At 43.0% G+C, this 22,649-nt stretch overlaps 5 protein-coding genes and 1 long non-coding RNA gene across 8 annotated transcripts in view; 4 read left to right on the top strand and 2 right to left on the bottom strand.

Moving 5' to 3' along the window:
• The window catches only part of LOC128254378 (uncharacterized), a 43,779-nt gene extending 28,870 nt beyond the window's left edge, over window positions 1–14,909 (bottom strand). For 2 of the 3 annotated variants that reach the window (XR_008267541.1, XR_008267540.1), the window contains exons 1-2: window positions 14,797–14,909; window positions 14,506–14,699 (exon numbers count right to left, since the gene is read on the bottom strand). This is a non-coding gene — a long non-coding RNA (uncharacterized LOC128254378). Of the gene's footprint in view, window positions 1–13,573; window positions 13,666–14,505; window positions 14,700–14,796 lie in introns of those variants that run through there. The other variant, XR_008267542.1, reaches the window with a different exon arrangement.
• LOC128254364 (uncharacterized) lies at window positions 942–14,978 on the top strand. Its single transcript, XM_052983431.1, is given in 20 exon segments — window positions 942–1,056; window positions 1,059–1,299; window positions 4,008–4,063; window positions 4,122–4,354; window positions 4,437–4,624; window positions 4,861–4,956; window positions 6,105–6,316; window positions 7,337–7,493; window positions 8,138–8,663; window positions 9,675–9,966; window positions 10,110–10,363; window positions 11,779–11,911; window positions 11,913–12,208; window positions 12,650–12,877; window positions 12,953–13,093; window positions 13,169–13,372; window positions 13,457–13,642; window positions 13,814–13,897; window positions 14,542–14,607; window positions 14,849–14,978. Coding segments are annotated over 20 exon segments (3,774 nt in total). The 5' UTR covers window positions 942–978; the 3' UTR covers window positions 14,952–14,978.
• On the top strand, window positions 2,178–3,263 carry LOC128254371 (UBX domain-containing protein 2B). Its single transcript, XM_052983439.1, has one exon. It carries the CDS (start codon window positions 2,293–2,295, stop codon window positions 3,244–3,246), a length of 954 nt encoding a protein of 317 aa, XP_052839399.1. The 5' UTR covers window positions 2,178–2,292; the 3' UTR covers window positions 3,247–3,263.
• A 194-nt stretch (window positions 14,979–15,172) lies between the features above and the next one.
• On the top strand, window positions 15,173–16,374 carry LOC128254032 (serine protease inhibitor 42Dd-like). The gene is made up of 2 exons (XM_052982802.1): window positions 15,173–16,160; window positions 16,222–16,374. The coding sequence occupies exons 1-2, from the start codon at window positions 15,173–15,175 to the stop codon at window positions 16,347–16,349; spliced, it is 1,116 nt and encodes a 371-aa protein (XP_052838762.1). The 3' UTR covers window positions 16,350–16,374.
• Window positions 16,375–16,837: 463 nt separating this feature from the next.
• Window positions 16,838–20,650, bottom strand: LOC128254088 (GPI mannosyltransferase 4). Its single transcript, XM_052982902.1, is given in 4 exon segments — window positions 16,838–17,614; window positions 18,320–18,752; window positions 18,755–20,212; window positions 20,267–20,650. Coding segments are annotated over 4 exon segments (2,472 nt in total). The 5' UTR covers window positions 20,424–20,650; the 3' UTR covers window positions 16,838–17,190.
• Window positions 20,651–21,280: 630 nt separating this feature from the next.
• LOC128253982 (serine protease grass-like) lies at window positions 21,281–22,643 on the top strand. Its single transcript, XM_052982737.1, has 4 exons — window positions 21,281–21,538; window positions 21,612–21,663; window positions 21,729–21,910; window positions 22,016–22,643. Exons 1-4 carry the CDS (start codon window positions 21,283–21,285, stop codon window positions 22,402–22,404), a joined length of 879 nt encoding a protein of 292 aa, XP_052838697.1. The 5' UTR covers window positions 21,281–21,282; the 3' UTR covers window positions 22,405–22,643.
• Window positions 22,644–22,649: the final 6 nt, after the last annotated feature.

Consider the following 22,649-nt stretch of genomic DNA (forward strand, 5'->3'; position numbering starts at 1 on the left):
TAAGAGGTGAAGAATTCAATTCAAGGCAACATTCAGGGACAGCAATTAAATGGAACACCACCTTGACAGGAATGCAGCGCTGGCATACGTTGCGGATACTTGATTAAATAAAGCCACCTTAAAACAAAATTAGAAACCTTTTTTTTAAACTTTTAAAGATAAAAAACCCTTGGGTCATGAGAACACACAGACCCATTAAACGTTAAACTGGTTTACATTGAACGCACTGCGTATTGTTAATACTAGTAAACTGAATAATTTGTTTAAGTCGGCCCTTTTTGTATAGAATAATTTAAAATACTTAACAAACCTTTAAAAAATGTTTAAAGCACCTTATAAACGCAAAGACTGATTAAAAGTAATAGGGGCTACTAAACAATATCGGCACACATTGCGTATACGTAATATATACAAACAGCTTAGGGTGACACCTAATAGATTTATGTTGCACATGCGTTAATAAATAAAATTAAGCTCCCAAAAAAACTATTCCTATCATAAATATTTATTATATTTATATATTGCTGTACAAAATATTCAGACGACACCTTTACGTTATCCTTAACAAAAGGTCACTTGGTATTTAATAAAAAACCAATTTAGGTCGCCCGAAATTAAATTTGTGTGAAAAATATGTGCAAATTTCTCACGGCTCTGCAATATTCATTAATTTGGTGAATGTCACATACTCTCTGTGAGTTACTGGGGACCCCTGCTAGTTTCTAGTGCTTCTGAAAGCCCAATTCCCGCCTGCAAGCCAGCGCAGGAACATACATATGAATGCATAATTGGAACATAAAATTCCGAAAATATTTTACAACATTCTCCGTGGCTCCCATGTGAGTGTTTTGGGTTGCGGGTTTCGTTTTGCCGGATACGGTCTCCCCCTCGACCTCGCCTTGATGGTCATGCCTGTTCCGCATTAATTCATTCGCAGAACGGAGGACCAGCCAAGGCAAGTCAGCCATCCGGCCGAAGATGGACCAGCGTAATCTAACACTGCCAACGCCAGCCGCAACAACAATTATGTCCTCGTCATCCGCAGCAGCAGCGGCAGCGGCGGCTGTATGGCGGGCTTGGGAGTCGGAACTGCGGGAGGACCAACAACATCTGCGCTGGCAGGATCCACAATAGCTTTAGCCACAGCAACAACACCGGCCACGGATGCAGCAGCAATAACAACGCCAGCCACATTTTTTACCTACAGCATACCAGGCATGGACATAGCGCCAGGACCATTTATATTCACCTACGTTAGTGAATTTTTATCGCTTATCACGCCCGAGGAATTGCCGCTGGGTAAGTCCTTCCCCCCCACGCCATTCAACCGCCCCTTTGTCGCCATGGGGGCGTGTCCTTGTGTCCATGTAGGGGTGCATATGTGTTCGAAGGATATCAGGGAATGGGTTGTGGGTTTGGGTTTTGGGTTTTCGGTTTTCGGTTTCCACACTGTCTGCTTGCCAACAATGAAGGCATTAGAGATGTAAATTCAGGACGGCATTTGATAGGCAGGCAAGTTATTCAGCACAGATGGAAGTGCTTGGTTAAATAGTGCACACAGGAAAAAATCTTAATAATATGATTTAGATATAATTGTCGAAATAACATTAAAACTATTTGAATAATAAGCAAATTTTACAATTACAATTACAATTTCTTACATTTGTCCCACATTCTTTAAAATCTAAACCCATTTCATTTCATAATTATTTAACAGAAAACATGTTCACCATTCCCTGCCCCTGCTAATTTAGGCTTAATTAATTATAACTAATAATATTATTACTTTTTTTTACATTTCACGAATACGTTGTATTACACCCAGAGAAAAGCCCCATAGTAACATTAAAAATTCAAATATTTAAATGTAAGATTGTTTTTAAATAAAACTTAAAACATTATTTAATAATTATTATTATTAAAACATTATTTATCCAATGGAAAATTGTAGATTTGATTTTTTTTTTAAATTTTAAGTTACATATTTGCATACTTAAAAATAAAAACGGAAATGTAACACACTTTAATTTAAACACAACACCCCTATTTTGACTTACCATGATTTTTCTCTGGGTGTAGTTTTAAAACAATCAAGGCTTAATAGTTTCAATGGCACTAATACCTGAAAAGGGGCCCTTTCCACTAGAAATTCATGTTGGTCGAGAGAATGAGGGACTGTGGGTGTGCCACAAGGCACAGGCGGCCTTGCGTCAGTGATCAGCCTTCGGGCAACATGTGTTTGTAAACTCACTCCATCGAAACAGCCCCGGAATTGGATTGGTGCCTGCCCAGATGACCGATGAGCAGAAGCTGAGCACCTTCATGAAGCGCCATGGGGTGCGTGAGGAGGTGGCGCGCCAGTACCTGAGCTCCAACAACTGGTCCCTGGACATGGCCAGCAGAACCTTCGAATCGGAGGTGGATGGCTACCAGGCTGGCGCCTCCGAAAGTTCCTCCGATCACGAATTGCCAGTGGGCAAGAGGGTCATCATCGACAACTCCACGCCGGCCATCACCAACAACGACAGCGATCGAAGTTTGCGGGTCTGGGGCCATGGCGTTCGACTGGGAAGCGCCCATCCCATTAACCCACCTCCCCAGTTCGCTGAGGAAGACTCGGATGCGGAAACCACCGATGGCGAGCACACCATAGTTGTCCTGCATCTCTGGTCGGAGGGATTTTCCCTGGACGATGGCAACTTGAGGTTGTATTCCTTGCCCGAAAACGAGCGATTTCTACGCGCCGTCTTGAGCGGAGATTTCCCGGAGGAAATGCTGCGAGTGCCCAGGGTTCAGTTGAGTGTTCAGGACCACACCAACGAATCCTTTCGCCATCTGTCCAGGAAACAGTTCATGGGTCCTGGTAGACCCCTAAACAGTCCTCCTTCCCGAATAATAATGGACGGACCAATGCCGGTGGAACCTCAAGCCCTTCAACTCGACGAACTGGCCGCCATAACCACTGTGCAACTGAGAATGGCCGATGGAAGTCGAGTGGCAGGACGCTTCAATCTCACCCACAACATTGGTGACCTCTATAGCTATGCTCGGCAGGCCCGGCCCGAGCTCTCCAGTCGAAACTTCGTCCTGATGACGGCGTTTCCACGGCAGGAACTCCTCGAAACAGACACCCGCACTCTGGTCCAGGCCAATCTCTGCAACGTGGTGGTCATCCAGCACTTGAACGAGGAGCAGGCTGATCCTGATCCCTTGTCCAGTGAGGCTTCCGAACAGATTGTAAAATAAACATTGGTTGAGATGGATGCGTTGGGAAATAATTTTATTTTAGAAACTATTTAGCTACTTTGGCTGCGTATCAAAACATTTAAACATATTTTTTTTATTTTAATTATTGATTTTAACAGCTTTCTAAATATATTTATTAATATTTGAAGCTTTAATTAAAAATAATAGCTAAAATTTAATTATAGGAGCTATTGCAACGTAGGATATTCCAAATATTAGTGTGTTTGAACATTATTATTGTTATTATTATTTAATGCTATAGTTCAAAATACAAGCTAAAATTTATTTCTAGGAGCTATTGCAACGAAAGGTTATAACAATTATTTGCTTAATATTTTTTTGTTTTTGTTATTATATTTAATTGCGTATATTTAGTTAGTAGTAATAATTAAAATGTTTTATTCGATGGGATTGTATTAATAGTGTATAAGGAGAGGAAGGCTTCTGTTCTGTGTGTGATATTATAATTCTCGGCATCATTAGGATTTGTATTATCGGGGAAAATACTTGATGACAGTTTTCCGGAGTCTTTTTATTATTCGTCATAGGACAAATATCCTTATTTCAATCTATGCTTTAGGTAGGTTTCGAATTATGATTTTGATATTCATCAGGTAAAAAAGGGTTGTTAAATTTTGAATGTCAAAATCATGTATAAATATTATACATATCCTTTTGGTTCACTACCCTATAATAATTCATGGACTGCTAGGTTATTCTTTATTAATTTTGAAGTCTATACACTTTTACTAATGTTCCAGATTCCATACGCGATGTATTACACAAAAATACCAGCCTGCTGGACTTTGCCTCCAATGTGAGTGGTTAACGAATATGTAATTTTGATATCTTAATAGCATGCCCCACCCTTTTAGGCCATTAAAATCGAGTCCGGCTTCATTGCCCTGATGAGCGTGTTCGCCATCCTGGCCCTGGTGCCCCTGATCGCCACCTGTGCCTGGTGCTGTGGCCGTCGCTCCACCCAGGACGAGCTGGACCACATACGGAATGCCCCCTGCCACATTCGCGACGAATCGCTGGAGGAGAGTTTGCGGTGTCGCAAGAGCGCCGGACTGGTCACCCTGTGGATTGTTTTCATTCTGCTAACGTGCGTTGCAATCTAAAGAGCTTTAAGTTTTTGCGGGGGAGAGTAATGAGGGCAGAGTAATGATAAGTAACTGCTTTCACAGGCTGAGCGACTTCAGCATATTCTACGCCAACAGTCGCCTGTCCGCCGGCATCGAGATGACGCCCGAGATGGTCAAGTCAGCCGTGCACGACGTGGAGGTCTTCCTGAAGGACACGCATCTCCAAATCAAACACAAACTGGATAATGGCTTTCACGTTTCCGTGGAGCGGGTCGTCAAGGATCTGGAGGGTCAGTCAGAGCAGTCGTTCACTCAGTCAGTCGTTCGGCAAAAGTTTCCCAATCGCCTTGCCAACTTTGTGACGCCAAGTACTCGAACTCCCGCCCATTTTATAGCTTTACCGCTTTATAGCCTTCGATCCATGCACAGCCATAATGCACAACTTTTACCGCACTGCCGCGATGATGTAAATGCATGTTTTTTTACATATATACTAAATGCGTTTGTGTGTGCCTTTCTTCCGCAGACGTGGATGTTCTCCTTGGCGAGCCGATTCAAGCGGAAATATCCGCACACACTGGCCTTGAGCTGGCCTATGATTCACTGACGACACTTAGCCTGGGTGAGTACGGATGGTTAAGTGCTCCCCATGCGATGGGCATGCGATTGTCTGGTCACGGACTTGACCCAAATTCCATTATTCCATGTTCATAGTTCGGACAGCATGGCCATCATGGCCAGTAGGCCTGGCCCACCCGCTATTGGCCAAACATGACAATAAACCACCAACCTCAATAAATTACGGGCCCAGAAGGGTGTGACCTTTGGGTGGGGCTTTAAATTTTATGCTTTTTCTCTCTTAATTTCACTTCTATTTCGATTACCATTGATTGCGGTTTGCATGGGTCGCAAGCAATTGATAGAACATTTATGGGTTTAAGAATATGATTCAGTTAAAAAATACAATACGGACATAAAATATATATTAAGGGATCTCCAAAACTATCACTCGGATCAACTTGAAAATTTAGGACAATATTCTGGAGATGTTGCTTATTAAATATTAAGTAAAAAAATCGATTTTTAAAACCCTTTAATATATATATATTAACCAATTGTTTCACATGGTTTTAAATTATTTTATATATCAATTATTAGTTCAGTAACAGATTTTATATTTTCACAATATATTTCTTTAATATATTAAAATTTGTTTAATTCAAGAATATTATGGTCTATGATATGAAAAAATATTGAATACTCTTCACTGCACCTACAAAATTATTTACATAATATTACAGATCAGGAGTTAAACGTTATCTAAAATATTTTTTGTAAGGAGCACTTATTCAAAATCTTATCATAAATTTCATAAAAAGAAGTGAAGACTTAAAACGCACTTTTAGCAGAAATACTCCAGATAAAGTCTCCTCTCAAGTCAAAACAAAATAAAAATCAAAAAATCAAGGCTGTCGCATTACGCAGGCCATTGGCAGATATGTTGGCAGTGGCTTTCAGTCAAAAGCAATTGTTTGCGCCCAATTTCATTAGGGGAATGCAAACGGAGGCAGCCGGATGCGGCGAAAGTCTTCCTACACAATTGCCAAGATGACAACTCCATTATGTTCGCCATCGAGCACAATGTGTAATTTGGAATCATGCTCCTGTGACGACTCCATGAATCCTTGACTACCTCCCCCCTCTCCCCAAATAAAACACGCTACAATAACGCTGCAAATAATAATATTTTCGTGCATTTGTCGCTGTCAGCGAACGCGGAGCTCATCTACCGCGTGCTCATGCTGCAGGAGACGGTGGGCAGGGCACTGAAGCTGTCCCAGGAGGCGTCCGCCAGGATGGAGGAGCTGCAGATCCAGCTGTCCGTGCTGCAGCGCCAGTGCACGTACCGCGACCGCCCGCTCTGCGACACGTTGCGTATACGCAGCTTCGAGGAGAACGGCGTCGTCGACGCCCTGAAAACTGTGAGTTCATTGTCGGGCCACGCCGCTCGATTATATATCGCTTTTTACGATGATACCCTTGCCGGCGCTGGGATACATTTGATCAGAAGTCGCAAAACCTATAATAAATCTTTTATGGTCATTGAGATAGTCAAGGCTCTTGCAGCCCTTTAAGGCTTTTGCTTACGAATTATTACAGACTTTGTTTGAAGATTTTAAAATTTAATTTAATTTAAAAGCCGCTTTAATAGAAATTCTTAAAACATTGCCTTATTGTTTTTAAAGATTTTTTACTTAGTATCTGAGTAAGTGCTGCATCTATATAAAAAGCAGACAGAACAAACCAACTATTTTGTTTATTTATTTATTTTAATTTTTTTATTTACGACGGTAAAAAATTATTATACTTATTGATTAAAATATAAAAAAATTTTATTTAGTTATTTTTATTAAGGATTTTTTTTTGTATTTACGGCTTTAAAAAAATCAATGAACACAAGACATTTTCTTACCAATTCAAAATTGTTTGTTTATTCTGAAATATTTGTAATCCGTTCTTAAATCTAAAAAGGTTTGAGATAGGTGTATGCATTTTTTGGGTATTTATTTGCTGAGTTTTATATATTGTTATTTAACTTTATAAAAATGTTAGACAGATTTTAAAAGGATTAGGTCGTATACTAAAGTAAAGATGATATCGAGTAATAATACTTTATATAAATATATTGTTTGAGTAGTTTATTTAAATTGGGATTCAACTGCAGACGCAAACTTTCCTTTTTAAATAAAATATTGCGCTAAGTTAAAATATAACCCTACTAAAGAGTAAGCTTATATTGATAGAACAGTTCTGCAAGGGTATTCAAAGCTTCGGCTTGCCGAATATAACCTTCGTTTATAGTTCAACGTATAAATAATTTGTGCTCTGACTTCCTCCTGCACCCTTTTTCACCCCCTTCGGACTACACTGTTTTTCTAATTTCACCCGCAATATCTTATTTCCTGGACAACGGAACGACGACATCGCTGACAATTTGTCAGCTGCAAGAGGACCAGAGCATCTTCCGAATGCGCTACTTGGGCGAAATTGAATTCGGTGCCACTGTCAAAAATCTGACATCGGAAGTTGGCGTGTCACGTTCCATTTTCAGCAATTTCCCGCAACAAGTTAAACATGACACGGCATATGAGCGGAACTGTGAGTAGAGCAATCAAATTAAAAGGAAGTGGGTGGAGATATTTAAGTTTAGCTGCCAACCAGGCCGTAGTTAATCGGCTATTCTACATCAAAATCCATATTGTCGTACCCCCGACCACAAAACTCAATTATGGCAACTGACTAAGTGTACAATTCAATCAATGGCACAGGTGTCAGGCTTCCCATTCATTTCATCTCTACCTCTGCAAAGAACCCATGAATCGGCAATGCAATTTCCGAAACATACAGATAAATACACAGAAAAATCAATTGATTTTATGTCAATCTAAATAAATAAATTAATATATAAATAAATATAGCTAATTGTTTCAGAAAATATACACACCATATTAAAACTATATTACTTAAACAACAATATTACATGATTACTAATAAGAATTTATAATCTCAAAAGAACATTTATTCAGCTCACTCTGTTATATCATTTTTTTTCTCCCTCTTGTTTTAATTTTTATATATATTTATATATATATTTATTTTTGATATGGTTGGTTGATTTACATCAAGCCCTTCTATTTTCTGTGTAGCCACAGAACTTGCTCAAGTTTGGCTCCCAATATTAATTAGTGTCATTGGGTTGTTGTCTGTGGATGCTAATTGAATTGGCTCTAACTTATCGACAGATACGTTGGAACAGTTGGCCAGTATTCGGCACCGGACGACTGCCAACGCCCAGCAGCTGACCTCGACGGTGAACGGACTGCTCCGGCGACTGGAGGGCACCTGGTCCTCGCTGCAGCCCGCCTACAGTCAGCTGAAGGAGTGGGCAGATGCCTACTGGAGTGTGGGCTGGATCGCCGGCACGGTTATTGTCTGGGTGATGCTCTTCATGCTGATGTCCTACTGCTGTTTCCTCTGCGAATCGAATGCCAAGTCCGGTGTGGTCTTCTTCATCGCCGTAATGCTGATCTGTCTGGCCAGCATTTGCCTCACCTTTTATGGGGTATTTTCCCTGGCCGTTGGCGGCAATGCCGAGGTCTTTGTCTGCCGATCTCTGTATGATGAGGATTACAGCATGCTGGGCAAGCTGCTGGATAAGCCAGGTTACGCATACGCCCAGGAGCCGCAGAACGGGATCATCGGAGAGCTACTGCGTCCCGCCGGAGTCAATCGGTCGGTGGTCAATGTGGGTCTCGGCCAGGCCCTCAGGTGAGTCCCTGTCCACTAACCAATGCCGCACATGTGTATCCAGAGTTCCCAGGTAGCCAAAAGCCCAAAAATGCCAGCGTTGAAGTAACGAATTTTGTTATCCAATTACTTTGATACTGTACGTGCCTGTAATTTTGATTGCCCACCCAAACAGACCGAGTGTATGCCGTAGCAAAATCGAAATATACACCAGTTAAATGATTTAATCGATGTGCAGTTTGAAGGGAAACTAATCCGAATTTGCACACAGTAAAATGGAATTTAAACTTGATATTTAAGAAATAACCAAATATGGTTTTCCCCCTTGCAATATGATTTTTTGATTACCCCTTTTTGGAATGCCCCCTTTTACTTGGCTCCCCTTCCCAGAATCTCCTTCTAAGCCAATCGTATCCCCCTTAATCGATTCCACAGTGATTACCCTTTTCTGTGATTATTGTTGCCACTCCCTGAACTTTTCCTGTTCCGGCCCCAACTTGGAAAACTTAGCCAGCCGCAATGCACTCTCTCTCTCGACTTGGCAAGCTGTTCGGCTTCGAAAGCCCAACCATCCCATTTTGCAACTCAAGGATGTGGACCAGAACAAGCCGAGCAGCCTACGGCCCTAAGCCGCAAAGTTTTGAAAGCCCAGTGAAATATGCTAGCCACATGGCACTCAATTTTGCAGGGACCGAAGCAATGCCAATTCAACTAGCCACACGCACCACCCACTCAAAAAAGCACCCAACCGACCACCCACAGCCACCCACTTGTAACCGCAAATTTTAAGCACGATTCCAATTATCCGGCAAGCTACAAAATGCACATGCAGGCGGGTAGAAATGTGCAGATAGCGTAGGGAGCTTAAATTGCCCAATTTGCAAGGGCGAACCGCCACCACCACCCACTGCTCACCATCCCGTAGATATTTTATGGGTGCACTCTTATGACGTTTCTTTGACAACTTTTCCACAAACTCAACTCAACACAACTCAACAAACACAACAAACACACACATACACACACACACAGAGGCTGCGAGCAAAATCAAGCATCGTACAATGTCTTTCAATTGGATGCATTCGTGAATACCAGCAAAATAGCCGACCTGAGGCAGTTCCCCAAAGTGTCCACGGCCATCGATGCGATATCCGTGTCCGGGCGAACGCTCCTCTCGCTCACGCAATCCGTCCAGAACATTTTGGAGAACATGCTGCAGACGTCCTCGTTCAATTTGACCACGTACCGCAGCAGTGTGGGTGCGCCCACGCCCGAAAAGGATTTGGCCACGTTCATTGATCAGATGCAGCGGGTGGCCTTGCAGGTGAGTGTGCACCTGCTACTCCTGCTACACCTGGGGCACCCCTACCCACCCCCTGATTAGTTTCAATTAAAAGGGGGCTGGGTGGCTGTACGTGCCCTGCATAATGCCGTAATTCAATTCAATCATCCGATTTGTGTCGCCAGATTCAGGATGTGGCCACGTCCTCGCGCATGACCACCCTGGGCAGCCGCTCCAAACGGCTGCAGGCCTCCATTCTCCAGCCGCTGGAGAACCTCCAGAACGAGATACTGTACCACCTGACGGCCCTCGAACTGCAGCGGGATCCGTGGGCCAAGCAGGTCAACCAGACGCTCAACCACCTGAAGAGCATCCAGAGCTACCTGGAGAACAAGGCCGGCGAGATATGCCACAATATGACGCGAGCGTACACAGATCGGTGAGATATGACTAGTTCACAAAGAAGTTGTTGGGAGACTTGCAATACTGTGTTTATGCTAAGAGTGTCATGAATTCTTGAGTATGCGATACAGACGAATGCTTAAAGTAATAATAAAAGCAGAGATAATAGACGTGTAAAATTAGGTACCAACGTACTTGTCTGCGCCTCACCATTTTTCGCATTTGGTTTGAATTTATAGTCAACTTTTATGAAATGATTGCATGAAATGGCTATCGCATAAACACAGTATATGATATATTCTTAGAAAAGTTTTAATTTAAAAAGTTTAATTTATATTTGTATTTCGCTTTTGACAATTCATAGCTAAATACGAATATTAAAGGGGTTACATTGAAATATCTAAAGGTTTCATAATCATAACAAAAATCACCACATGCATGCTTTACAGCCTTAAAAGATTTATTTGGCTCAGCCGCAGTTAAACTTAAGCCCACAAATGTTGTGTTGGTGGTTATGTAAATTACACAAAAATTTATAATTTTAAACTTATATTAGGGTTTCAAAAAGCCCATAATACCTTCTTTAAATAAGGAACAAATAAGCTCTATAGTGGCTTGCAAATATTGATACCTGCTCTATTTTTTCTTGTTTCTTATGTGAAAATTCATAACTTTAAAACTGATACCAGGCTTTTAATTTGAAGCCATTACTCGAATGCAAAACCAAAGTTCTAACCATCTCAATATAGTTCACCAGAGTATTTTGCAGCACAAGGCCAGTAATTTTCGCACGAAAGTCAAGGCCCCACACTCTGGAATTTTGTTGCCATTTGGCCACTTTTCCGCCTGTGGCACTTGCAACTGAATTCTCGGTCTGTCTGCGTGTTTGACTTTTTTATTGTGTTGCTCTTTGCCCAAACAAGCAGAGAAACAAACAACTCAAAACAATTGTAGTGGTGCACTCGGGTGTGCTGCACATAGTTTCCGGTTTTATCAGATAATTGAAAGTCCTAATCGTTTGATTAAGTTTGCCAAGTGTCATGATTGCATTTTTAGTGTTATTCCAAGTGCACTCCTACGTTGCCACACAGACATTATGAGAGGTGATGTTCGGCGAGGAATGCTAAATATTTTGCAGCCAGGATTTGAGAATGCCCGAATGTAAAGGACATTGCTTTAGGAGTTGCTTTAACCTTAAGAAATTGCTTGTGCGATTTGTATTCTGTTCGGAATTGTTTCAGCCACTTATGAACTCAAGTGCTCCTTAAACGATATGGGCAATTAGTAATCGAGTTATCATTCCATTCTTGAACTTGTTGTCTTAGTAAATTTAAGTATTAAAAGGTGGACAACGTTGTTTTTAAAATATCTAGAGATTAAAATAAAAAACAAAAGGGTAATTATACATACTGATTTTTAAGATATATATGCTAAATATTTTTACCACTACAGACTAAAGGCCTACTTGACCACGAGTCGTGCCACCATGGAGTCCCAACTGGGCGACACCACCACCAAGTGTCGACCCTTCTACGATACCTTCGACGCCAGTCGCACCTTCATCTGTCGCAACATGGTGGACTTCAGTCAACGGCCTGACCTTCTTCATCTTCCTCACGCTGCTCCTCTGGGCGATTGGCACTCCAGTTGGCCTAAATCTAATCACTGTCCAAACGCGACTGAATGTGATGCAGGCCGCTCATTCGCGGAACAAGGGCCGGCAGAGGAGGAGCGATCGGAGTCCGGATCAGGAACAGCGGAGCGGAAGTCGCGGGCGGAAGAAGCAGCGGACGAGCAGTGCGGGGGCCAGCGGGCGGAGCGGCAATAGGGAGCAGAGCCGGGAACGCAGCACTAGCAGCGTGACGAGACCAAAGCCACCACTGTGAGTTCACGTTGGGCGCCACTTATTTTAAACCGCTTAATATTTGTTCGACACACTTTATATATTTATAAAAAGTGAGATTGAGATACGAATGATGTTTTATAATCAGACACTAGTATTTGATAATTCGCTTCCATTTAGGTCTAAATGGTGGACCCATAATTTATTTATTGGAATAGACTAAAATTCACTTTTAAATTTCTTTCCAACATTTTTTCTTAATTTTATGCATTTTAATGATTTCCTACTTGTCATTAGTTTGTCATATTATTTCAATTAATCTGCCTTTAAAGTTCATTTTTGTCAAACGGAGGAAGACCTAAAACCTAAGTAACAACCAGTTAAAATTTCTGGCTTGTGACCACGATCATTTCATTGGGCATTGTTCAAATTATCCTATTGTTTTCCAAGTGCATTTCTAATACCTAGTACCCTTTACAGAAGACGCACTGCCACTGAAGAAACGCTGGACCTGGCCGACGAGGACTCCACCCCATCGAGGCAACAGCAGCAGCAACAGCCACAGCGTCGTCAGGAGCAGAGCCAGCGGGAAATGGACAGGGAGCGGGTTCGGGAGCGGGATCAGAGGAGCCGGGAGCGGGAAGTGAGCCGGGGCCGTGACATTTCCGCCATAAATACACCGGTGCGCAGCCGCAGTCGCCAGCAGCTGTGAGTAGCAATCCCCTATTGATCCGCCTCATCTCGAACTCATATTCAATCATATGGCATTTGCATTTACATCAGGCGCCACGATCCCGAAGATGACAATTGGGGCTCATCCAGCGGACCCAGTAGGGCCAACTCCCATGAGCGAGATCGCGAGTCCAGTCAGACTAGAAAGATTCTGAACATTTGGCAGTCACGTAATAAGATCAAGACGCCACTGTAAGTCGAGGACCCCTTTTAGCTAACCTTAGGTGCCCGCCATTTCTGATATGTCTTACCCTCCACACACAAAAGTCGACGGCAAGGCACTGAGGAGTTCGACTTTGATGATGGCCAAGAGGAGAGAGGGTGGCAGAGCCAGAGCCAGAGCCAGAATCAGAATTTGAATCAAAATCTGATACAGATTCAGAACCATTCCCATAACCAGTCCAGTGTCAGTCCAGAGCAACGACCCGATCCGCGCAGCCAGCGCTCCAATCTCCGTACTAAGCCCAAGTTGTAAGTGACCCCGCGGTGACCCCGCTCCGCTCCACTCCGCTCCCCTCACTCACTCTCTGCCCCCCCCCCTTTTGTGCATGCCAGACGTAGTACCAATGCGGATAGAGCTAGCAGTGAAACGGTCCGGCGTCCCATTACACCCGTGCTCAGCGTGAACCCGGACATTCCGGCGGCCATTCCGATGCCCAGGACGCCGATGCGTCTCAAGAGCAAGGTCTCGCTGACCGCCCGAGCTGTCCAGGACATTGTCAACAAGCGGAATCAGCACCTGTGAGTGTCTCAGTCCCGGAACCCTGAAAATAAAAACATACCCATAGCCAGTCTGACGATCACTGCACCTCCACTACCGATACACCCACACCCATTAGCAATTTCAGCATTTCTTCTCTGTGTTAAAAACTTTGTGCTAAAAACTAAACAAATGGTATATATACTCCATAGCCAACGCACCGGCACCGATGAATTCGACTTGGATGAAAGCGATGCCTACGGTGCTGGAGGCCATTTGGATGCGGACGTTGCGGCGTAAGTCTTAGTTCTAAGAAAAGTGTTACAGAAATCTCAAAACTTAAGATAGTTATCGATATTGATAGCTGTTGATATGAGCTTGAAAATAGATGGAGATACATAACTATGGCTATCGTTAAGAGCACTTAGTGATCTCGTTTTAATCGATTCAGCTACAAAAGGTGAACTGATAAAAAGAATGGAATAAATGGGAAGTCATTTATTTAGAAATGTTATATGCAAATTTCCTTAATTTTTAAATGAATGCAATTGCCTTTAAAAAGTTACCAGAAAATATACTCTTAAGAATTTTTTGCACATGATTACACAGGCAATAAAGATTGATTTTTATATATGATAGTCAATTGGATGTCGATGAGCTTAAATGGCTTAACATAAGATTGTTCTTAAAGGGGATTGCCTGTGGAGGTTTTCTTACCTTAACAAGCCATGAATGGAACTGTAACGTGACCATGTCGAAATTGGTTCGTCAGCAAATATTTGAATAATGAAATGAGCGGTGCCATAAAACCATCAACTTTTCAAGAGTCTAGCCAAGCCAAACGACCTTAGGCTCACCTGAGATTTCTGTGACACCTCGGATAATGGGGCAATTGAAAACTCACCCAATAACACTGATATCCGTGATCTTTTTTTTTCAGCGCCCGACGCACGCCGCCCAGGGGCGCTCCTCCGCCCCCTCCTCCGCCAGCGGTCGGCTTGAACAGGTTCTACCAACGTTATTAACCGTATTCTGTTGCCAATGAGTTTGTTTTTTGATTTGGTTTTGATTTGGTTTTTTTGATTGATTTGATCGAATCTTGAGCACATGCCAGAGACAAGAGAGTACCAACCAAAACACACACACAAATTCTTATTGTGTTCACAGCGACAAAGTCTATATATTCTGAACTTACTTTCTCTCCCCGCCCGGCCACCGAAAATCCGCACTAATAATGAAATCAGTAGTGATCGCACGGTGCGCTGGAACAAGGACGAATCCGAGGACTTTGAGTTCGAGGAGGTCGACGCGCCGAAGAGTCCCATGTACTTGAGCCACAATCGCCATTGAACCCATCGAAAACGAAAACTATCGAACCCATCACGAATATGGCACTTTGTTTTGTATTTCGCGTTTAGCACTCCCTAGGTTTAAGTCAACTGTAGCCATAGTGTCGATCAAGTGTGTGTTCTGGCCACTTGACAAGCGTAAATAAATAAATAATCTGTAGCGAATACATTTCTGTGTTAACATTTTATTTTAGCTAATGTTCAATTAGTAACTATTCAACAATGCCCAAGATCGTGTGGAGTGTCTTGTGTCTCTTATATTTCATTGCCAATGAAGTCAGCCCGAAAAGGTTCACCACCCTTGAGCTGGCTTCGAAGGTCATTTTAGAGCTATCCGACACCAACATGGTCATCAGTCCCACAGCAATCGATGTGGCCTTGGCCCAAATCTACCTGGGAGCCGCTGGAGAAACCGAAGCCGAGCTGAAGGACGTCTTGGGCTATCCTGGCAGCACAAAGACAGAGGTCTTGGAGGCCCTACAGCGGAGAAGTCCTGAAATCAAAATATCCAGTCGCATGTATGTGGCCAGTGGAATACCCATCCTGCCAAACTATCAACAAATGTCGAGGAAGTATCTTCATGTGGAGGCCGGGAACGTGGACCTCAGTTTTCAGGGAGCGCACAAGATCAACAGCTGGGTATCTGGTAAAACGAAGGGCAGGGTCGTGGATCTCATAGACTCTTCAATGCTGGACGATGCGACGAAAGTGATTCTCGTAAATGTGGTCATTTTCAAAGCCTATTGGAAGTTTCCCATTAAGAAGGTTTCCTCAGGCAACTTTTACCTGCCGGATGAGAGGCGCTCGGTGGCCGTGAAAATGTTGGATCATGTGGGCAGTTTCTATTACAGCTTCCAAGACGAACTCGACGCTCACGTGGCCGTAATTCCCTTTGCCAACTCAAGTCTAGCCATGGCCCTGATAGTGCCCAAGACTTTCCGGGGAATCCGGAAGGCTGAGGACAATCTGAAATCCCTCAACTTGGATGGTCTGAGTTTGAAGAAACTCCAAGTTTCCCTGCCCAAGTTTAAGATCAAATACGACCAAGATCTGGCCCAGCCACTAATTGATCTGGGTGTAAAGAGCATATTCAACAACGCCGATCTCTCTGATCTGACCAAGTCGAAAGATAAACTTAGGATCGACAGCATACAGCACTCGGCCGTCATTGAAGTGAATGAAAAAGGATCCAAGTTTGCAGCAGCAGCAGGTTTACTATTCACTTTATGTTTCGTATAGGGCTGCCCTGGAACTTTTAAGTCTTCTTTCAGATGATGAAATACTAGCCGGTCGATCAAGAAGGGCTGGATTATTGGTCACTGGCAACCGACCTTTCCTGTTTGCCATCGTAGAGGGCACGAAAATATTCTTATTTGGGCGATTGAGTCGTCCCGAATAGAATAAAATACACATTAAATACGTTTGATTCATTGCTTACATCTAATATTATATTATAATATATATAAGCTAGTGTTGAAAAAGGTACTAGATTTATGGGCCTCAGTAAGGTACAAGATATTTGCAAAAAATACACATATAAAGCAAAAGGTATCAAATATTTAAAGGTACAAAAAAGATACAAATACATTTTTATTTTATTTTTTTTTAGTTATTTTGAGGCTAGTAAGCTTTTCGCTAAGATCTAATTGAAATACGATAGCTTTTATGAGCACAAGAAAATATGTGAGATTATAAAAACATTTCTTTTCAAAATATAAATTTGGAAAAAGGATATCTGCAGGGTGCAGCTCCATATTAAGGAGCGTCTAAAACAAGAGGAATATCTAGCCAAGATTTATTGTATGGTTTATAAAATCAATGCCTAGGAAAGTTAAAAGGTACTTAGGTAAAGTAAAAAGTACCACATTTTGTTTCTTAAGTAGGTTACTAGGTATAAGGTCAAGCTAATTTTCAATGGATAGTTTATATGTTTCTTTTAGATTCTATTCTAATTCTAAGGTATAGATTAAAACTTCTTAAAGGTAAGGTCAATGTGATAGCCGTTAGTAATTCTCTGTTAGCATATGCACCCCAATAATGCTTTCAAACAAGTCAGAGTGTTCGCTTAAACTCAACAGTCAGCTTTGCTGATGTAAAGTTCTTAATCTGTGTCATAGCTATTACCATTTATCTGTTTAAAAATGCACACACTTATATCGCTTTCAAATACGTTTTCTTAAGTTGTCGGTTTATTTAGTGTATCGAATCGTGTGAATGTGTCAATGAGTGGGTCCACCCGTTTACTTCTTCTTCAGGAAGGGGCTGACGATGGCCGGAGCCGAGTAGGTGGTGATGGGAGCGGCATAGGTGGCCACGGGAGCGGTGTAAGCTGGAGCTCCGTACACCGAGGCGGTGTAGGCGGGAGCAGCGGCGGCATAGGTGGAGTAAGCAGGAGCGGCAGCAGCATAGGTGGAGAAAGCAGGAGCAGCGGCGGCGTAGGTGGAGTAGGCAGGAGCAGCGGCGGCAGCGTAGGTGGTCACGGGAGCACTGTAGGCCACAGGAGCAGCAGCGGCATAGGTGGCGGCATAGGTGGCCACCGGGGAGGCAATGTAGCCAGCCTGGGCGGCGGCGATGCAGAGGGCCAAGCAGATGAGGAACTAAAGGAAGGAAGGCAAAATCGATTCCTTAAACGCTGAACATCCCGAGTGGCCAACTGATTCTTACCTTCATGTTGATTTGGTTGTTTGGGTTGGTTGGTTTGTCAGTGACTGATGCTTTTGGCCAATGTTCTCCAGCATTTTATAGGCCAATTGTCGCCGCATTGCCAGAAACGGGTTTCCGGCTTAGGCAGCCCAAACACAAAACTCTAAATCAGAACACAACGAGATTTGCGCCTGGTTGAACGTTCAATGAACGCGGATGCCGCGCCTTCACGCCCTCAGATGTTTGTGGGGAATTAACAGCCAGCGGCGTGTCAAATGGATTACTCTTTTGCACCATTGAGCATTCGTCAACTGAAATAGACGGGAATTGCGATTCTGATTACCGATTGTTTGTGAGTGTTAAGTGAATTTGTGGCAGAGTTCTGAATTACCTCTCAAATCGGATTTCCTTTTTCCTTGCTCATTCGGTATTATTGTCCTAATTATTCAACTCGAGTATTTGTGAAAACTTAACAGATAGTTTAAGATTAAGTAGCTATTTGGTAATGACTAGGCATATTTATAAAATTGAAGTTTGTTGTGCACTAAGCAGGAATGTTTACAGAAGCTTTACAATAAATAGTTAAAAGTTGTGCTTTGCCAGACTTGAGTTACAATAAAAAGTAATAAATCTTAGCCTACAACTTTGGTTCAAGGCACTTTGAATAAAGGAAATTGCGAGCATTACGCTGGTCTTTCCGTTAAAAATGGTTTATGTTTAAGTAGCACAGAAAGCGGCTTTTTGCGCTTAACATCGATCTCGTACAGCGCCAGTCCAAGTTGATGGACGAAGGAGCTGAATTGCTTGTTCAGGTAGGCAAAGCTGAGTGCTGGTGGCTGTTCCAGAGCACAGGTGCCCCGCAGATCGTCGTGGGCCCAATGGGGAGCATCCACATCGCAGGGATGCCTGCCCTGCAGGCGGGGCAACGCCTCCGTGGAGAGATGTGGATAGAAGACGTTGATCAGCTCGAAGTTGAGGTAGCTGCTGGCATTCGAGTGCACCAGTGCCTCGTGAAGATCTGCACTGAGCGATGCCGGAATGGCCATGTAGAGCTTGTAGCGAAGGCGACTGGCTCCCGACTGCTTCACCTCGCAGTTGCCACTGATAAGCTTCACCTTCTGCAGCAGCAGGTCCAGAGAAAGTCCTCCGTACTCGTACAATAGAAATCCCGCGGACGACGATATCGCTGATGCGTCTGCCTATTAAAGTGCAGCACTCTCGAGCTGGGAATGTTGATCAGATGCAGGGGCAAGCTATAGATGTGCGATGTGATCAGGTGAACGTGCGTGGCAGCCGGCTTGGTGGCCACCACATGCGAGATTTCCGCCGCCAGGGGATAAACTCCCGCCTGATGGATGAAGCCAAAGAAGAGGGTCAACGCCACGTTGCTCACGTACCAGATCTTCAGCAGATAGGGTCCCGAGGCTTTGCTGGAAAGTAGCCTGTCGTAGAAGCGTCGCAGCAGCGGGTGATCCTTTTGGAAGGGATACTTGGCACTGAATCCCGTGATCAGCTTGGGGGCATGTAGCAGCAGGAGGGGAAACGTGACGGGCAGCAGGAAACGCGGCTCCTGGTGGTTAATCAGCGAGAGAAAGAAGAGCGGCACGAATATGGCCCCCGACATCAGGGACACGATGCTCTGGAAGCGCGGCAGCACTTGATACTCCGCCCGGAAGAACCTAAGCAGCAGCTGGGCAAAGGCTCCCAACGAAGCCAGTGCCAGGACGTTGAAGAGCATGGGCATGTTGACCATTAGGTGGACATAGCAGGGATGCACTCCATGGCTGGCTGTCTGGGCCGAGTCCAGATTCGCCTTGATGAAGTTCCACGGCGTGAAGACAAAGTTATCGATGCTTAGTTGCATCATGTGCAGTTCTCCGAGGGTCAAGTGCTGGTAGTACAAGGAGTCGCAGAAGATGAATACCGCCAGGGCGGGCAGTGCGCACAAACAGAAGAGCACAATCCGCAGGTTAAAGTCCCGGAAGGTAACGCTCCTGGTGCCCATTCCTCGCAGCAGCCAAAAGAAGACCATGGGCGCTCCGAAGAGCAGGAATGTGGGTCGATTGAAAACCCCAGCCACACAGATCGTGGACATGGTCATCAGGTGCTGCAGATTGTGCGCCGGCAGCGAGTTCTTCAGCTTCCAGATCCGCACTCGCTCACTGATGGACTCCGCCTTGTCGTACTTCTCCTCGAGAAACTCCTTCTTGTAGACCACCGTATTGGTGCGCAGCATGCACTCGGAGACCAGGCAGAGCAGCCACGAGCACATGGCCATTTCCAGGCTGTTGGAGAAGGTGCGTGTGCCGAAGACCAGCAGAATCCAGGAGCTGCCCATGGCCAAAAGGCGGATTTCGAAGCGAAGACCATACAGCCGGCAAATGCGGTACAAACAATAGTCGTTGGAGTAGGAAATCAAGGTGTAGATCAGACGGGGAAAGACCACATAGGTGTACGTGCCCAGAAGCTCCAATTGCCAGCCGGCTCTCAGGCATTCGGCAATGAATTCGTAGAAACTCCAGGGAATCCGGAGCAGCGCGAATGGCAGAACTATTGACCTCACGGGCAGCGAGTTGTTGAACTCCCAGCTGCGGGTGTGTTCCAGCCGAAAGTGATCGCCTGAAAAGAAGGTAGTTGTAGTTAACTTTATAGGGTATTTAATATAATACTCACCTGTCATCACCTCCACGCTCTGGAAGAACTCATCTGGATGCACATAGCCCAGTTGGGGCACAAAAACCAGCAGCAAGCGCACTGCCGCAAAGCAGAAGTAGGTGCTCAAGTGCCGGTCGCCGGACGAGCGATTCTGCCAGAGCTTCGTCAGGCGCATTTCTCATTAATTAGCCTCTTTTAACTACCAAAACTTGTAGTTTTTTGAACAACAATAATAAATACAAAAAATCAACAACAATCACAACGGTTCGCAGGAAACAGTGTGACCGTCCGGTAAATCAAAAAATCACAACGGTTTGCAGGAAGTATTTTGTGTGAATGGCATCTTAGGTCACAGCGAAATTCTGAATGAAATCATTTGCGATGTCGTTCAACACTGATAAATAAATTCTCTAATATCGATGTGAATGGCATCGTGGAACACTGCTTACTGAGAAATATATACTGAATGACCACTGCTTGCTGAGAGTAGTTTTTAATGTGGCCATAGCTGCACTAAGCAGTTGGACAAGCACTAAACATTTTGGCGGTAAAATTTTGGAATCACTGGGGATTCGAATTTCATATAAACCAATTTCACAATTTAAGGTAATTTTTTATGGATAAGCAAAGCCGAGCCATTAGAACTAACTTTTAACTTGAAGTACTACTTTAGTGAAATTTAATAGTATTTTTGTTAAACGAAGTTATTACATATTCGTTAAAGTTTCGTAAAGAAATCAATAACATTTTTTATTAATTTTCCAAACATTTTAGAAACGTTTTTGGGTTGTGTTTGAATTTGTGGATAAAAAAACTATTTACATTTTTCCGACTTTTTAACATATTTTTTGTAAGGAAGTTATCTTCTTGATTGCGGTCACATATGGTTTTCCCTGAATTGGCTTTGCTAATCTGTAAAATGTATTGACATTTTTGTTTATGAATACTAGCCTATGTTTCAATTGAGCGATAAGCGTGGGACCCAAATGTTCCTCAACCGCACACCAGCACTCAGTTTGATATAAGCTTGGACCATGAACAGTTCGCTCAAAGTTTTTGCCCTTTTGTGGCTAATAATTTCCGTAATTCCTTCAAATCATGGCGATTCCCAATTTTTGAACCCCGAAGAATACAGAGTTTACGATCAGCTGAAAAAGCAGGATTGCGGAATACAAAAACAAGGAGGTAATCATGGCAAGGATTTTCCGATGTCCCAACCTTGGATGGCTTATATCTATGATGAAAAAAATATACAAAATTGTCGCTGTGGAGGCACACTTATTTCGGAAAGTAAGTTTAAATTTAAGATTAAGATTAAGCTCTGGAGTTTTTTACTTAATTATTTGTTTACTATTTCATTCAGGCTTTGTTTTAACTTCTGCTCACTGTCTTGCTTTTTGTCCTTCATCTAGCGAGTAAGTTAATGAAAATTATATTGAATTATCGATGGTTAAACTAGTTTAATCATATTTCTAAACAGATTTAAAGTTCGACTGGGAGAGCACAGTCCCACGACTTCGAAATACTGCAAGGAAACTATTTGTGCACCACCAGTGAAACATTTTTTTATAAACGAAAGTGTTTTTTATGATAATTTTGTATATTACCAATTTGGAAATGATATTGCTCTGCTGAGATTGGACCGAAAGGTGGTCTTTAAAGGTTGGTAATACTAAGTTAAATAAGAATTTAAGTTAAAACGCTACTTTAATTAAATTGAAAATAAATTTGCATACATAAATAATGTACTTATTTTTTAACGAACAGATCATATTCGACCCATTTGCCTGCCTTTAACCCCCGATCTCCAAGCGATTACCTCATTTATGGGACAATCCTACACCGCTCTCAAATGGATGCAAACCGGGAAAATCCCAAAAGAAAATCTAGTTGAGGAACATGTGAATACGGAGCAGTGCTCTGTGGACACACATGAGTCGTTTCTCTGTACCACCGAAAACACTGAATGCCGGGAAAACTCGGGAGGGCCACTGACTTGGCTGGGAAGATACTTTGGATCCACGCGATATTTGATATTTGGACTGGCCAGCCATGGAAAAGGACCCTGTGGTAATGGTCAGAAGGCCTACTACACAGATCTGCCCGCCTTTATGCCCTGGATACTCAAAACGCTTGCCAAATATCCAACTTTATGAGGATATTATGAATAAATTGAATTTAGGCAATAACTTATTTAAACAAAATGGAATCCAGAACCTTGCTGATTTAATTTAATTTATCAATTTTTATATTCATTTCAGCAATAAGGGAAAAGATTAAAAATTAAAATAGGGTAGAAAAAATAGTGGCTTTACAAAGTGTTCGGCAATCTATCAGTACAATCTTGTTCATAAAGAAAATATAGCTTTAAAATTTTTCGTTTGTTATAGATGAACTTGAA

Source organism: Drosophila gunungcola (assembly GCF_025200985.1).
Source record: "Drosophila gunungcola strain Sukarami chromosome 2R unlocalized genomic scaffold, Dgunungcola_SK_2 000004F, whole genome shotgun sequence".
NCBI lineage: Eukaryota > Metazoa > Arthropoda > Insecta > Diptera > Drosophilidae > Drosophila > Drosophila gunungcola.

Bases quoted from the DNA above. Each gene is read 5' to 3' on its own strand.
- LOC128254371 (XM_052983439.1), top strand. From the start codon at position 2,293: ATGACCGATGAGCAGAAGCTGAGCACCTTCATGAAGCGCCATGGGGTG.
- LOC128254032 (XM_052982802.1), top strand. From the start codon at position 15,173: ATGCCCAAGATCGTGTGGAGTGTCTTGTGTCTCTTATATTTCATTGCC. The intron at 16,161-16,221 runs GTTTACTATTCA...GTCTTCTTTCAG, and splicing joins CAAGTTTGCAGCAGCAGCAG to ATGATGAAATACTAGCCGGT.
- LOC128253982 (XM_052982737.1), top strand. From the start codon at position 21,283: ATGAACAGTTCGCTCAAAGTTTTTGCCCTTTTGTGGCTAATAATTTCC. The intron at 21,539-21,611 runs GTAAGTTTAAAT...TATTTCATTCAG, and splicing joins AGGCACACTTATTTCGGAAA to GCTTTGTTTTAACTTCTGCT. The intron at 21,911-22,015 runs GTTGGTAATACT...TTTAACGAACAG, and splicing joins CCGAAAGGTGGTCTTTAAAG to ATCATATTCGACCCATTTGC.